The 13,624-nt window shown below is 33.6% G+C and overlaps 1 protein-coding gene across 1 annotated transcript; it reads right to left on the reverse strand.

The window, feature by feature from the left end:
* Positions 1–2,487: 2,487 nt before the first annotated feature.
* On the reverse strand, positions 2,488–12,333 carry LOC109535612 (glucagon receptor). Its single transcript, XM_019901532.2, has 8 exons — positions 12,040–12,333; positions 9,213–9,463; positions 8,841–8,997; positions 4,291–4,447; positions 4,107–4,237; positions 3,856–3,950; positions 3,606–3,756; positions 2,488–3,552 (listed from the first exon to the last, which is right to left on the reverse strand). The coding sequence occupies exons 1-8, from the start codon at positions 12,232–12,234 to the stop codon at positions 3,316–3,318; spliced, it is 1,374 nt and encodes a 457-aa protein (XP_019757091.2). The 5' UTR covers positions 12,235–12,333; the 3' UTR covers positions 2,488–3,315.
* Positions 12,334–13,624: the final 1,291 nt, after the last annotated feature.

Genomic DNA, 13,624 nt, shown 5'->3' on the forward strand with positions numbered 1-13,624 from the left:
AAAGCCGTTTTACCCAAATTTGTTAGATAGCTGAAAGCCCAAGCTAACACCCCGGCTGGCTTAAATGTACCTATTTTGTAACATTTGGGTGCTTGCAGCCTACAAACATTGATACAAAAAGTTAAAAAATCGTTTAAATCGCTCGTACTAACTTTTTTGGTTCTGTTTGAAAATCTCCCAGGACCAAGGAAACTAGTAGGTGCCATTTAAAAGAACTGATTTTTTGACATTTTTAATGATAACTTAACTTGAATAACATTTGAATTTGACGGTTTAATTACCAGGCCGCATCGATGGGGCGCGACTGAATGCGGTTTGCCGAAATCGCTGGACTTGCCAATCTAAATAGTTTGATAATCTGTGCCGATGACATTAGAGACACAGATTAGAGAGTTATTGGACACTTTGAATATAAAACTAACTAATTAGTTTTTCTTGTCTTCTCCTATGGTTTTTTTTTCTAAAATCGGAAAAAAGAAACCGTATCTCGTTCAGCACGCATTGAGCATTAAACGGCACTGCAAAAATGTGGCATTTTGAACCAATTGTATAAGTAATACAAGATTTAATACGTAGTTAAACGTAATGTTTACATATGTAATCAAGTAGTCAATTAGAAACGGGTGAAACTGGGTTATGTTATAATGAAATAACCTACAAGCGGACGTCAGAAATGTCAACTGCCAGTTTAGCGTAGAAAATAAAACGTGCGGTATCGGGGCACAATTACTACATGATTACTACAGAACAGTAGTAATCAGAGACAAGGAATAATTATTTCTTGTCTCTGGTAGTAATTTTGCAGTACTTATTTTTTAAACTGATTTGCGCAGGCGTTTGTGTCAAAATAGCGCAAACTCTAATACTGCATGAACGTATTGGCCGACAAATAACTCTCTATTTATTGACAATCTCACACTGCTGGACTGAGTTCGAGAATTTTGTATTTTAATATCAGTTTATTTAATTAATTGATTTTAATCCGGTTGAAAGCATAATAAAATCCTACAAAAATCAAATACATTGTGCAAAAATAACAACTAGATAATAAGTATTTGAATTAATTTTTAAAATGAAATTTCAGATGAAGAAATGTCGCTATAACGTTGCCAACTTTTGGATTTCCTCGCCTCTCATCTCACTCTCACTCTGAGTTACAAATGACGTTCCACATAAGCGAAAGGAGGGGTTAGAATTAGTGTTCAACGAACTGAATTATCACAGATTACAGAGTATAGATTGGACAGTTTTGCTTTCCCGCCAGAATGATTTGAAATACTGTATGTCCATAAGAGGACTCTGAACATACAGTATTTTACAGTTAAGATTATTCCGTCAATTTTCAATCTTTCAGTCTATCAATGTTTTTAATTTGCAATCATAAGCATTTTCAACTAGTTTGATAACTGTGATATTTATGTTTGTTTTACAATAATGGAGCATAACGTGGCTCGGAGAATAACTAGAGAGCTCGGAGATCTGCGAATTCTTCCGCCAACCAATAGAAAGACTTTCGTATCATCGTACCATCGTATAAGCGGATGCATGGGACACAGGCTTTACAATCATATTGTAATTAATAAATCGAAATTCCCGCTTCTTTTTAATTTAGGGACCGAAACACCTGGCAGAGAGCGCGCATAAGCGATCACGGGCGTTTGCATGGAGTTGTCACTTCTTGTTCAGAGGTGTTCTGTGGAGACGATATTCGGCGAGGTCGGGGGTTTACCTTATCAGCAGCTAAATTCTGTTTATGAAGCAGCTTTAAAGGTAGATGAATATCTGTTATGGGCAAAATTTCGCCATCTGAACATCGACGCGCTTGATCACCTCAATCAATGGTCGACCTTAGAAAAGATGCTCGAACTTCTGCGAAATACACAATTATTACGCATCTTAGCTACAATTTTGCATATGGAGTTATGAATTGCTGATACCGAAAGCGCGATTTATCAGCAAATAGCACCGGACAATTTAATTTTCGTGCATAATAAACAACTTTCAAAAGTATGTAAGTGGACCATTCAGGAATTTTTTTCGCTGAAAGTACTTAAATTTGAAGTGTACTTTAAGGTAAAAAAGAACAAAGTAAAAATTCGGAGGGACTTTAAACGGCACAATCACAGTTCCAAGATTCCCGCCTGATTATTAATTTTTTTACTAAGAACTTTTCTTGTGCAAATGCGCTTTCCGGTCACTTTTCACTCATTAAAATTCACAAATTTTTCCTCAGATAGCAAAGAACGCCATGACTTGATTGATTTGAAGATTTGATTTGATTTCAATACAGTAAAAAGTTACTGATTTGGGATCAACTAATGTGCAGCTTATTCCACAGTAAAAATATTTGAAACAATTTTACCCAGACGTCGGTAGGATTCACTTTTTTATGCAGGATTTTGCGAAATTTACTCCGTTCAGTCAGTTTATAGAAATTTAAAAAACGCATATATTTATATAAAAAACAATACAAATCAAACCATCATATAAGTCCCTTATGTATTTATTTTACAAAAGTAAAGCACATACAAAAAAGCATTTGTTTAATTTATATAAATAGCTCGCACTTTGCGAATTAATAGGCCTATAAACGAAGAAGACACATATATAACTGCATACAACAGTCTAAATATAGATTAACATACATACATACAGGGTGAATTTCAAATCATTTGCTCAATCTATAGTGAGAATGGAAAACCATGCCAATTAATGCCCAACATTGTAGTTTGAAAAAAATCTGCTTTTACCTAATAAAAAGTGCTTTGCATTCATATTCATAAAAAAGTATTTTTGAGGCCCTGGCAAGTTTTTACAATGTCACCCTGTATATCACATAGTTTTAAAAGGATTTTGAGACATATACGCGACGACAACAAGAATTTATTATATTTTATATTACTAATTTACTCATATTTTACGACGACTAAGTGCAAACAATTGCAAAATAATGCCTTAATTTTCTTGTAATTTAGGCAAAAGCGAAAATAATTTTTCCCCAACATCTACAAAAGAGGCAGATTGGAAATTGTAACTTTGAAAGATTAGAATTTTTCAGAATCTACCTCTACTTAGTTAAAATTCTTGATAAAAAACAATTTTAAATGTCTGTTTTATGATGGTTAAACTCCAAAACAATTTTTGGTGGATTTTATACGATAATTTTCACAAATCCTTGCATAAAACAGCATAAACTGATGACTTGCTAACGAGCAAACTACCAGGATGTTCATAAATTGTTCTATTCGAATTAGGCCATTTGTCGTGAATATAATTGATAGAGCGCTGCATTTATAAAATAAATACATTATCTAATCATGTTCCACTGTTCGCTAAATGTAAATTAGCAGTTTCTTCATCGATTATACCAACTAGTTTCAAGTTTTCAACGGCGTCGTCATTTGGAAAGCAAACATTTTGCGAATTAGTCGATAAAGTTCTACTTCGTCGAAACTCCTTGTCGGTCTGATCCACCAAAGAATTATACTTGCGGAACACTTCTTTCTGTACTTCGCCATTCAGCAGGCAGTAGACCAAGGCAGCAAATAATCCCTGTTTAAAACCCATGAGAATGCGCTCGTGTTTTTTTGAATAGGAAAACTCACTTGAAAGGACGTAAAGGTCTGATCGAAAAACATCCAGGTCATCTCCAACGAGGTGCTTCGCTGAAGATGAATAACAAATCTTAGTGCCAAAGATATTGTATACGGGATGCCGTAGAGTGGAATGAGGATTAGGGTGGACTTCAGAAGCTTCCTGCGATCAACAAAAGCAGTTTTAGAGTTTTCTGGTTGAGGGATTGAAATTGCTTCATTCAACCGAAGACTCCAGAAGTGTTAAACAAAAACAACTTACCTGCATTTAGTGTGTTTGTAATTGGTAAAGGTAGAAGTAAAGTTAATCTTCAGTATCAATACCCTCATGATTAAGGTGAATAAAACAAAGTTTACCTGCAAACAGGAGACTAAATTCATTAGAAAATCCTTAAAAATCAAATGCTTCTCAAAAGCTGCAAAAGAATTTATTTGGTTACTTTGAGTTTCGCCTTCCAGCAGAAGAAAGTGATTTGCATTTCTCTGAAATAAACAAACTAATCCAAAACTTACAATCACGGTTACTCCAGTTGGTACTTCCAAAAATAAAACAATATACTCATTTTCGATTTGGGTCCAGCAATAAACGTTCTCGAATAAAATCTTCAGAACTATCCAAGGGACTATAAAAAGCACAGGAATAGCTACAACAAACTTATATTTTGGACTCAACCGTGAATAAGGCCCGTATTATTACCCCATCCCAAAACGCAGTAGATCGTCGTTCCATGGCTCTCCGAAAATAAGTTCAAGAAGATCAGATTGTGCAGATACAGTCCTTCCATTAACATGAAAGTGAAGTTGCATGTCGTTACGTAAAACTGTATGCTTGTGAATAGCTTACACATCCAAGCCTAGAAAAATATTTTGTTAATTTGTATTTATCCTTTGTTAATCATGTTAATTCTTAGGAAGATTTTGATGTGTTGCCCGCAGCGCACGTACCACTGAAGATGCGAGCTACTCGTGCTTGCAAAACGTCAGGGAAAAAATGTTCACGACCCCAAATAGCGCGGAAAACTCACGGGTTTCAAAAACGCATTGTGTGTGTTTTAGGATTTGCTGCAGGAGATTTTTATACGTTTTTTGCTTGTTTCACGTGTCTGAAGAAAATACGAGTTTCATTAAACATTTTTTTTGTATGTAGAAACGTAAATCATCATATACAAGTTGAGCGGAACTATTTGTTTGGTTCCAATGGCCCGAAGCAATCACGTAGAAAATAAAGTAAAATGTTTCAAAATTGCCTTTTAGTTTGACTGTAAAAGGTAGTTTTATGTATTTGCTCGGCGTGTAAAATTTTTTTTAATTTCTGAAAAATTCATTCATTCATTCATTCATTGTGAATCGGTCAATAATAAATGCGACTTCGAAAACACACCAGGAAAATAAATGTTGTGTCGTTTTATTCTAAAATGATTGTACAAAAATGATCATCAACATCTTTCCAAAAATTGTGCAAAAATTGTGGTAAAACTGTCTTTCTCTGTGAACCAGCTGATTCAAAATTCGGTAAAGCCAAGAACAAGTTCTAATTCAAAAATTTTTCAAAAACTAAACATGAACCAACGAAAAGTAAACTCTTCTCATTTAGAAACAAGACTTTGCTTTAGAGAATGCTAAAAAATTGGGTTTCTAAGTCGACCGGTTAGGAAGAAATGCGTCTTTAAACACAAACGAGCGAAATAAATTCTGGCACCTTTTACACAGTTGCACCTTCCAATTCAAAAAATTCCCCAAAAGTTTCAAAAATGAATTGTTTTTCGTTAGTAAAATGAGTCTTCCTTTAAAAAATCATAAACATTTTTAAGTTGTAGAAGTTCCAGTTAGTGAGAAATGTGAATGTGATAAACTCTTTTTTTGAGTAGAGAAATTATTATTATTTAGCGTCTAACAAAATCTTGAGCCGAAGTCAGTTAAATTCGTAATCAACCATATTTCTTCAAGAATTCCTCATTGATGAATTGGATTTTTCAACGATGATTTAAATTTTGGAGAAAATGATAACTGAAGTGATTCTGTATTATTAGTTTTGTTCAATAATACCTCAATATTTTTCTAAAGATTGTACAAAAATTAAAATTTTCTAATTTTTTACAATCGATTTCATTCTACAAAATTATGGTAAAACTGTCTTTCTTTGTGAATCACTTGGTTCAAAATTCGATAAAGCCAAAAACAAGCTCTAATTCAAAAACTGAAACACGAACCAGCGAAAAGCAAACTTTTCTCATTTAGAAGCATGACTTTTCTCTAGAAAATGCAAAAAAACTGGGTTTGAAAGTCGACTGGTTATGAAGAAATGCGTCTTTAAACATAAATTCTGGCGCCATTTGCACAGTTGCAACTTTCCCCAATAGTGACTACGCAAGTTTCAAAAATTAAACTTTTTTCGTTAGTAAAATGCGTCTTCTTGTAAAAAATCATAGACATTTTTCAATGTCTAGATGTTTCAGTTAGTAAAAAATGTGAACGTGATACAAAATTTTTGCATAGAGAAATTATTAGTTAGCGTCTAGTAAAATCTTGAGCCGAAAATTCAGTGAAGTTCGTAATCAACCTGTAATATTTCTTATGTAATAATGATGAATTGGATTTTTGAAGGATGATTTCTATTCTGGAAAAAATGACAATCGAAGTGATTCTGTATTATTCGTTTTGTTCAATAGTACCTCAACATGTTTCCGAAGATTGTACAAAAATGAAAATTGGCTTATTTTTATACTACTACTTCATTCTACAACATTGTGGTAAAGCTGTCTTTTTCTGTGAACCAGCTGATTCCAACTTCGATAAAGCCAAAAACAAGTTCTAATTAAATAAAAAATCAAAAACGTAAACAGAAACCGACGAAAAGCAAACTTTTCTCATTTAGAAACATGACTTTGCTCTAGAAAATTCTAAAAAAACTGCGTTTCAAAGTCGACCGGTTAGGGAGAAATGCGTCTTTAAACACAAACGAGCAAAATAAATTCTGACCCCTATTACACAGTTGCACCTTTTAATTCAAAAAATGGCCCAAAAGTTGTATACAAATTTAAAAATGGTCTTTGTGAACCACCTCACCTGGTTTAAAATTCGATAAAGCCAAAAACAAGCTCTAATTCAAAAGCTGAAACATCAACCAGCGAAAAACAAACTTTTCTCATTTAGAAACATGATTTTTCTCTAGAAAATGCTAAAAAAACTGGATTTCAAAGTCGATTGGTTAGGAAGAAATGCATCTTTAAACACAAATGAGCGAAATAAATTCTGGCACCTTTTGCACAGTTGCAACTTCTTTCCCCAAAAGTTACTACGCAAGTTTCAAAAATTAAACTTTTTTCGTTAGTAAAATTACTTCCTCTAAAAAATCTTGAGCCGAAAATTCAGTGAAGTTCGTAATCAGCCTTTAAAATTTCTTCACGAAACCCTCTCCATCATGAATTGGATTGTTCATCTATTCTGGAAAAAATGACAATCGAAGTGATTCTGTATTATTCGTTTTGTTCAATAATACCTCAACATGTTTCCCAAGATTGTACAAAAATGAAAATTTGCTCATTTTTACGACCGACTTCATTCTATAACATTGTGGCACTTTTTCTGCGAACCAGCTGATTCAAACTTCGATAAAGCCAAAAACAAGCTCTAATTTAAAAAAAATCAAAAACTGAAACAGAAACCGACGAAAAGCAAACTTTTCTCATTTAGAAACATGACTTTGCTCTAGAAAATTCTAAAAAAAACTGGGTTTCAAAGTCGACCGGTTAGGGAGAAATGCGTCTTTAAACACAAACGAGCGAAATAAATTCTGGCGTCTTCCACACAGTTGTACCTTTCAATTGTACAAAAATTAAAATTTTCTAATTTTTACAATCGATTTTATACTACAAAATTATGGTAAAACGGCCTTTCTCTATGAACCACCTGGTTCAAAATTTGATAAAGCCAAAAACAAGCTCTAATTCATAAACTGAAACGTAAACCAGCGAAACGCAAACTTTTCTCACTTAGAAACATGACTTTTCTCTAGAAAATGCTAAAAAAACTGGGTTTCAAAGTCGACTGATTTGGAAGAAATGCGTATTTAAGCACAAATGAGCGAAATAAATTCTGGCGCCTTTTGCACAGTTGCACATTTCAATTCATTCAAAAAAATCCCCAAAAGTGACTACTCAAGTTTCAAAAATATAACTTTTTTCGTTAGTAAAATGAGCCTTGCTCTAAAAATCATGGAAATTTTTAAGTTCTAGATGTTTCAGTTAGTGAGAAATGTGAATGTGAAATATTGTGTAAACGGGCCATCCTAACGTGATAAACTTTTCTTTGCGTGGATAAATTATTAATTAGCATCTAACAAAAAAGTCAGTGAAATTTGTAATCAACCTTTAATATTTCTTCAAGATGCCCTCAATGATGGATTGGATTTTTCAACGATGATTTCTATTCCGGAAAAAATGACTATTGAAGTGATTCCTAGAAGAAATTGGTCTTTAAAACCTAAATCTAAATGTGATAAATTTAAAAATTCCAAAAAAATTACAGAAGAGGCTGGAAAATTAAAACATTTCTCCTTTCGATAGCAGACTCTGCTCTACAAGATTAGGAAGAAATTGACTTTCTAAGTGTGGCAGTTAGAGAGGAACGCCACTTGGAAAACATCCCGTCGAAAATTATTTTCTCAGTAAATGGTTTAGAGAGAAATGCTACTTAGAATCTATGCGGGCAAAACGCCATCAAATCGACGATTCTCTGCAACTTACACTGTTCGTAAGCAAAGAGTGATTGGTTTTTGCTGAAAGCTTGCACATTGGTTTGACAAATCACTTTGCGAACAAAACACATTTTATTTTAAAAAGTGACTTGATAAAATGAGTCGAGGTGAAGTGATTTAGAGACACGCAGAACGTAAAAAATTCACTGCTGTTGCCGCCAAAAAATTTCGATTTTAAAGTGGAATACTCCATTATGAGCATTGATGATAGTAAAAATAGATGTTTGTCCCATGAGAGTGCGTTGCACATCGGCGGAATGCAATGCTAGTCATTGAAATGTTTATGAATGAAGGCTAGATAAACCGAAAAAACTACTTTCGCTTGATGAATATGTATATAAAATCTGTTTACTGATTAGGATTCAGCTCGGTTGATTTAAGTGACTTTCTGCGTCAGAATATTATTAATAGCTCCCTCTGGCCCATTTCGCGAAAATAAATTCTACCAAATTGCAGTAAGTTTTCACGTTTAACTGGATTTTCGTACTCACATAATCAGGCCCGGCCTGGTCGCCAACAAGGCTAATGTCGTTAACCAAAGTGGGGCCGTCGAAGAAAAATGCATTTTTGGCAAAGTAGATTAAGGCCCTCAATACGTAGGTTGTAAATAGGTTTACATGCAATTTGTTGCGTTCACAGTGCAGTCTTCTACAAAAAAAAACGTAAAATTTATTGTTTTGTTGTGCAAACAAAACAATTCCCACGGTTCAACTATGATGTTTACTCAATTGGTTCTTAGCAAATAAAACGTGTTATCTGATAAGCTCTAATTAGGTAACTGATGTCAATTCTTTATCGGTTTTTAGACAAAACCGACGACGAATTGAATGAGTGAGTCTAAAAATATAAAATTCAGGGCTCACTTCAGTTTAACAAATATGACTAGAGCAAAAAATAAAGCTACAATAGACAGTCCATATCCCACGTTGGTTGTATCCTTAATCAACATCAACCATTCAGCGCACATTTGGTTGGTTTCGTTGTTTAGCCTGGTCGCTTCCACATCAATGTAGTGGATATTTCCGCATTGGGAGAAGTTCGTCCAAGGCCTTTCAGATCCCTTCTTCATATACCAGGTCCCATTTTCCGTGCATTGTTTCGTTACCAGTTGAGTCTGGAAGTTCAAATTATCAAAGAAACCGCCTTTGCCTCATGTAGGGCCGAAAAAATGCATTTGCAAGCCCAAGTTTTCACATAAAGTTCAGGAATTGGGAAAGAAACTGACATTCCACACATATTTCTCAAGCTTTGGATCGATGCCATCCACTCGCATAAACACTTATGTTACTTCGAATGTATTTTTTGAGTTTGAGTGCGTCAAGAAGTACCTTGATCCGAGTCAGGTTTTATTCTATAATGTTCTGCTTCTCATGACGCAATCGTTGATAACGCAATTCACGAAAAAATCAGAAAACTGTGTGTTTCATAGAGTCAATATTTGTTTAAAATATGCAAAATTATTTGCGCTACACTGGTATAATTCTGTTGGTTTACAGTATACAGTGGAGGCCACTTTAAATAATCAATAGTTCAAGAGGTGTTAGAAAATTTTATGAAATAGTCATTCTGAACGTCTTTGATTCACTTTATACACCTTGAACAACTGGTGGAATGTTGGTGCTTGATTGTCTCATTTTTCCGTTTTTCGTCAAAATGCTTTATTTATAACCGATTTTTCTCAAACGGTTGTTTTATATTTTGGCGCAACATTCATAGAAAGCAGTGATTTCGAGCGACAAAACTTATGTTCGCTTTTTCTGCATAAAATGCTAAAAAAAATCCTGTTTCTTCTTCGAAAAGCCGAAGGAAAAACCAAGGTTGCTATCTATTAAGGATTCCGAAAAATTATTTTTCAAAATACCCATTGCCATGGGCACTCTTGCAGCAAAAAACAGTCAAAAAGTTAAAACTCAGTGGTTCTTTTATAGCACACCCTGTATACTAATAATTTTTGCATATGCAAATCGCTAAGTCAAGAAAACACGGTGTTTTTATTGCTTGTCCATCTCTAACCGTTTAGACGCAATCTATTTTATACAAAAGAGACAAAAACTGAAGAGGCGTAGCCAGTTTATTTGCCGAAAATAATTTTTGCAGAAAACTTATTACTAAAGTTCAGGAAAACATCTGCAGTTTAAGCAAGCCGGAAGAGTAAAAATTCCTTTTGTTCCACATTTTTTTAAATGGCATTTTATGGGTCTGTTACTAATCATTTCAACTGTTAACATCTTCCAGAAATAAAAAAAAAAAAATTATATTTTTTTCGTACTATCCAAGTGAGCCGCTATTACCCTGTATATTGGTTTGTTAGCAATCATTTAGATATTAATGACCTTAATGCAACGCACTTTTAGCTAAATTTTAAGTAATATCTTCACTAATATAATATTTGGTTTATTATATGCATAAAATTTGTCTATTTACTGAGCAATAAAATGTTTCCTAAAATTTCTGGAAGTAGAAACATTAAGCATCATTAAGAGTTAGAGTGCTAAAGAAAAAATGGTCTACATTAATTTCCTTGACGGACTAAAAAAATATTAAAAACACTTTGATAAAAATAATTTATTGCTGCAAATGCTTTTTTTTTTATTTCTAGCACTTTATACGCGTTTCCAATGACCATTAGCTTCTTGCTTTAACCGGGATTCGACTGATAAATCGTTTGGGATTCGAATAATTTATTACGCACGGTTTTGTTATTTGAGCCATCATCGGATACATGAATCAAGAATTTTCGATGCGGATTTTATATTTAAGTCACGAATTTTTCCGGTGTTTTGTTAAGTTGAGTCTTATTAATGACCAGCATAACTAAAGCGCAGAGAAAAAATGATAAAAATATTCGCTTAAATTGAATTTTCTATTATTTTTGGAAATATGCTGGTTTTGTATGTGTTGTAACAAGAAAATATGAGAACAAACCACAGAAATTGGTTGCAATGCCGAAATAAAAGAACACAAATTTAATAAAACTTTACGTCTTTCATGGATATTTTTAAAAGTGAATTTAAAAATAAGTACAAAGCTGCATGAAACATGTCCAAAATGTGTTTAATCAGACTAATTTTGATACAACGCACAAACATATGATTTAGGTATAGGTTTGCACTAAAATTGTTCGCTATTTATTAGTTAATTTACATTTGAAAAGTCCTGCAAAGTAAAAATGAAATGAATTAATAATGATGCATAATGGGCCGTTTCTTCCAAAAATTTTGCTCACACAAATAGTTGTCTATTTGAATAAATAAAAGTTGTTATTTATCGAAAATTGTACAGTGTGACCTGAAGTGAATCGAGCCCACTATTTCTCTCGAGGCCTAATTGTGTCACACCGAAACTCGCATTAGTTGCCAAGAGTTGATAATTTTAGACCTTTCCGTTGTTCAGAAAGTGCCTTAAGCAACTTTGATTACCGGTGATACGAACCTACTTTTGCCAAAATTAATAATTAATAACAATAATAAAATCTTCAACGATTTTCTAGCATTAGCACTGTGTATTACGCACAAATTAATTTCTTAAAACAACACATTTTTTCTTCAGCGTTAATCAAAATACATCAAGCAAAACAGAAGGTTCCAAAGTTTAGTGCATTTGCATCGATAACAAGAAGAGTGGAAACTGATGATTTTTCACTTGAAATATTTGGAATAAACGTAAGCAATCAATCAGTACTTCGCCTACCTTGTTGGTGGCCATGAGGAAATCATTGGAGCAAAGTTGTTCAGCCAAAACTCCCGGTTTCGTTTCCGGCCAGCAATAGAAACCATCGAAAATCTTCGGACAACCATAATTGACCGCAACTTTCGGACTAATCAACAAACAATTATTTTTCAACTTCGAAATTATATTGGCGAGTTTTTCTTGGGAACTATCCATGTTTTCTCGCACCGCGTTGTTTTCAAACTGATTGTGTGGTAAAGTGATACTTGGGCGGCGATTTCAATCCATATTTTGTTTATTCTCAACTTACGGTAATGGATTAATAATATGTATAAGTTGTTGTCTTATTGAATGCGATTTGATTTATCGAGTTTACGTTTCGTAAACAATTATAATATATTAATAATGAATAGATTGTTGCTGGGTGGTGAGCCTCACCTAGCTGTTTAAGTAATAGAAGCCACTGGAGCCTCAATGTCAATATAGACGATGGTAATGGAACATGGAAGCCACAGTAAATATTGTCCCAATATGGAAAGATATGTGGGAAATTTCCGCGGCAAGTTTTCCAAACGAGCCAATTAATGGACTGTTATACCAAAAAAATTCTAAGAGAGAAAAACGGCTCCATTCAGGTTGGGAAGTTTAAATGAACTCGCATGTTTAATTCTTCTTTTTATTTGTTTGAGAAACATTGATTAGTTGCTATTTAAAAACTAGTAAAAGAAAAATTGGGCGATTACCCTTTAAAATAAGAATTTTGTCAGTAGATTTGCCTTTCGTATTCGTAGATTAGTACTTGCTTAAGGCATCAGAAGACTTCAGTCTTTTGCAAAGTTGACGAGTAAGTATCATGGAGAAAAAGACAAAACTGAGCACTGAATTTTAATTAAGTCATTCAGTTTGCGGTTCCACTTTGAGAAATTAGGAATAATTTTCATAAAAACATCATTTGTTAAATTTTGAAAAAAAAATGCGAAAAACCGCCTGGAGCCGTAAGGTCATAATTTTACTACTTTTATGATTCAAATGAAAGAAAATATACAATTTTGGGAAATGTAACACATTAGACTGAAGGCGCAAAACCGGAATAAAATTAGAGCACTTAATCACGTAATATCTTAAGCAGCACTATTCTTCAGAAAAAAATATACACAGTTCTCTTAAAACCCTGAAGAAAAAAGTGAGGGAAAGACTTATTTTGCTCCGATTGCTCAAAATTGTGCCCGCTCTCTTCTTATGCGCATTTTTTGTTCGTTGAGTTGGGTTTATTCTTTAAGCAATCGGATATTTAACTTTTTCCGGGACGCTTCATATTTTTAGTCGAATATTTCTCTTTGGAAAATGTAGTGAAACGACAAGAAATATATAAGGAAAAAAAGTAAGGGCGATTATTAGTTATGTAACAGTTCTATTAAAACTCTGAACAAAAACGTTATGGAAAGACTTATTTTGCTCTGATTGGTCAAAATTCTGCCTGACCTCTTCTGATACTCATTTTTTGTTCGTTGTATTGAATTTGTTCTTTAAGCAATAGAACGTTTAACCTTTTCCGGTAAGTTTCATATTTTCGGTCAAATATTTATACACCACAACCAAAACAAGA

Source organism: Dendroctonus ponderosae, unplaced genomic scaffold (assembly GCF_020466585.1).
Source record: "Dendroctonus ponderosae isolate FM_Combo_2020 unplaced genomic scaffold, Dpon_F_20191213v2 Dpon_F_20191213_1, whole genome shotgun sequence".
NCBI lineage: Eukaryota > Metazoa > Arthropoda > Insecta > Coleoptera > Curculionidae > Dendroctonus > Dendroctonus ponderosae.

Excerpts from the sequence above, each read along its gene's own strand:
- LOC109535612 (XM_019901532.2), bottom strand. The coding sequence starts at position 12,234 with ATGGATAGTTCCCAAGAAAAACTCGCCAATATAATTTCGAAGTTGAAA. Across the intron at positions 8,998-9,212 it reads GTCATATTTGTTAAACTGAA|AAGACTGCACTGTGAACGCA; the intron begins GTGAGCCCTGAA and ends TTTTTTTTGTAG. Across the intron at positions 3,553-3,605 it reads AGACCTTTACGTCCTTTCAA|GGATTATTTGCTGCCTTGGT; the intron begins GTGAGTTTTCCT and ends GGTTTTAAACAG.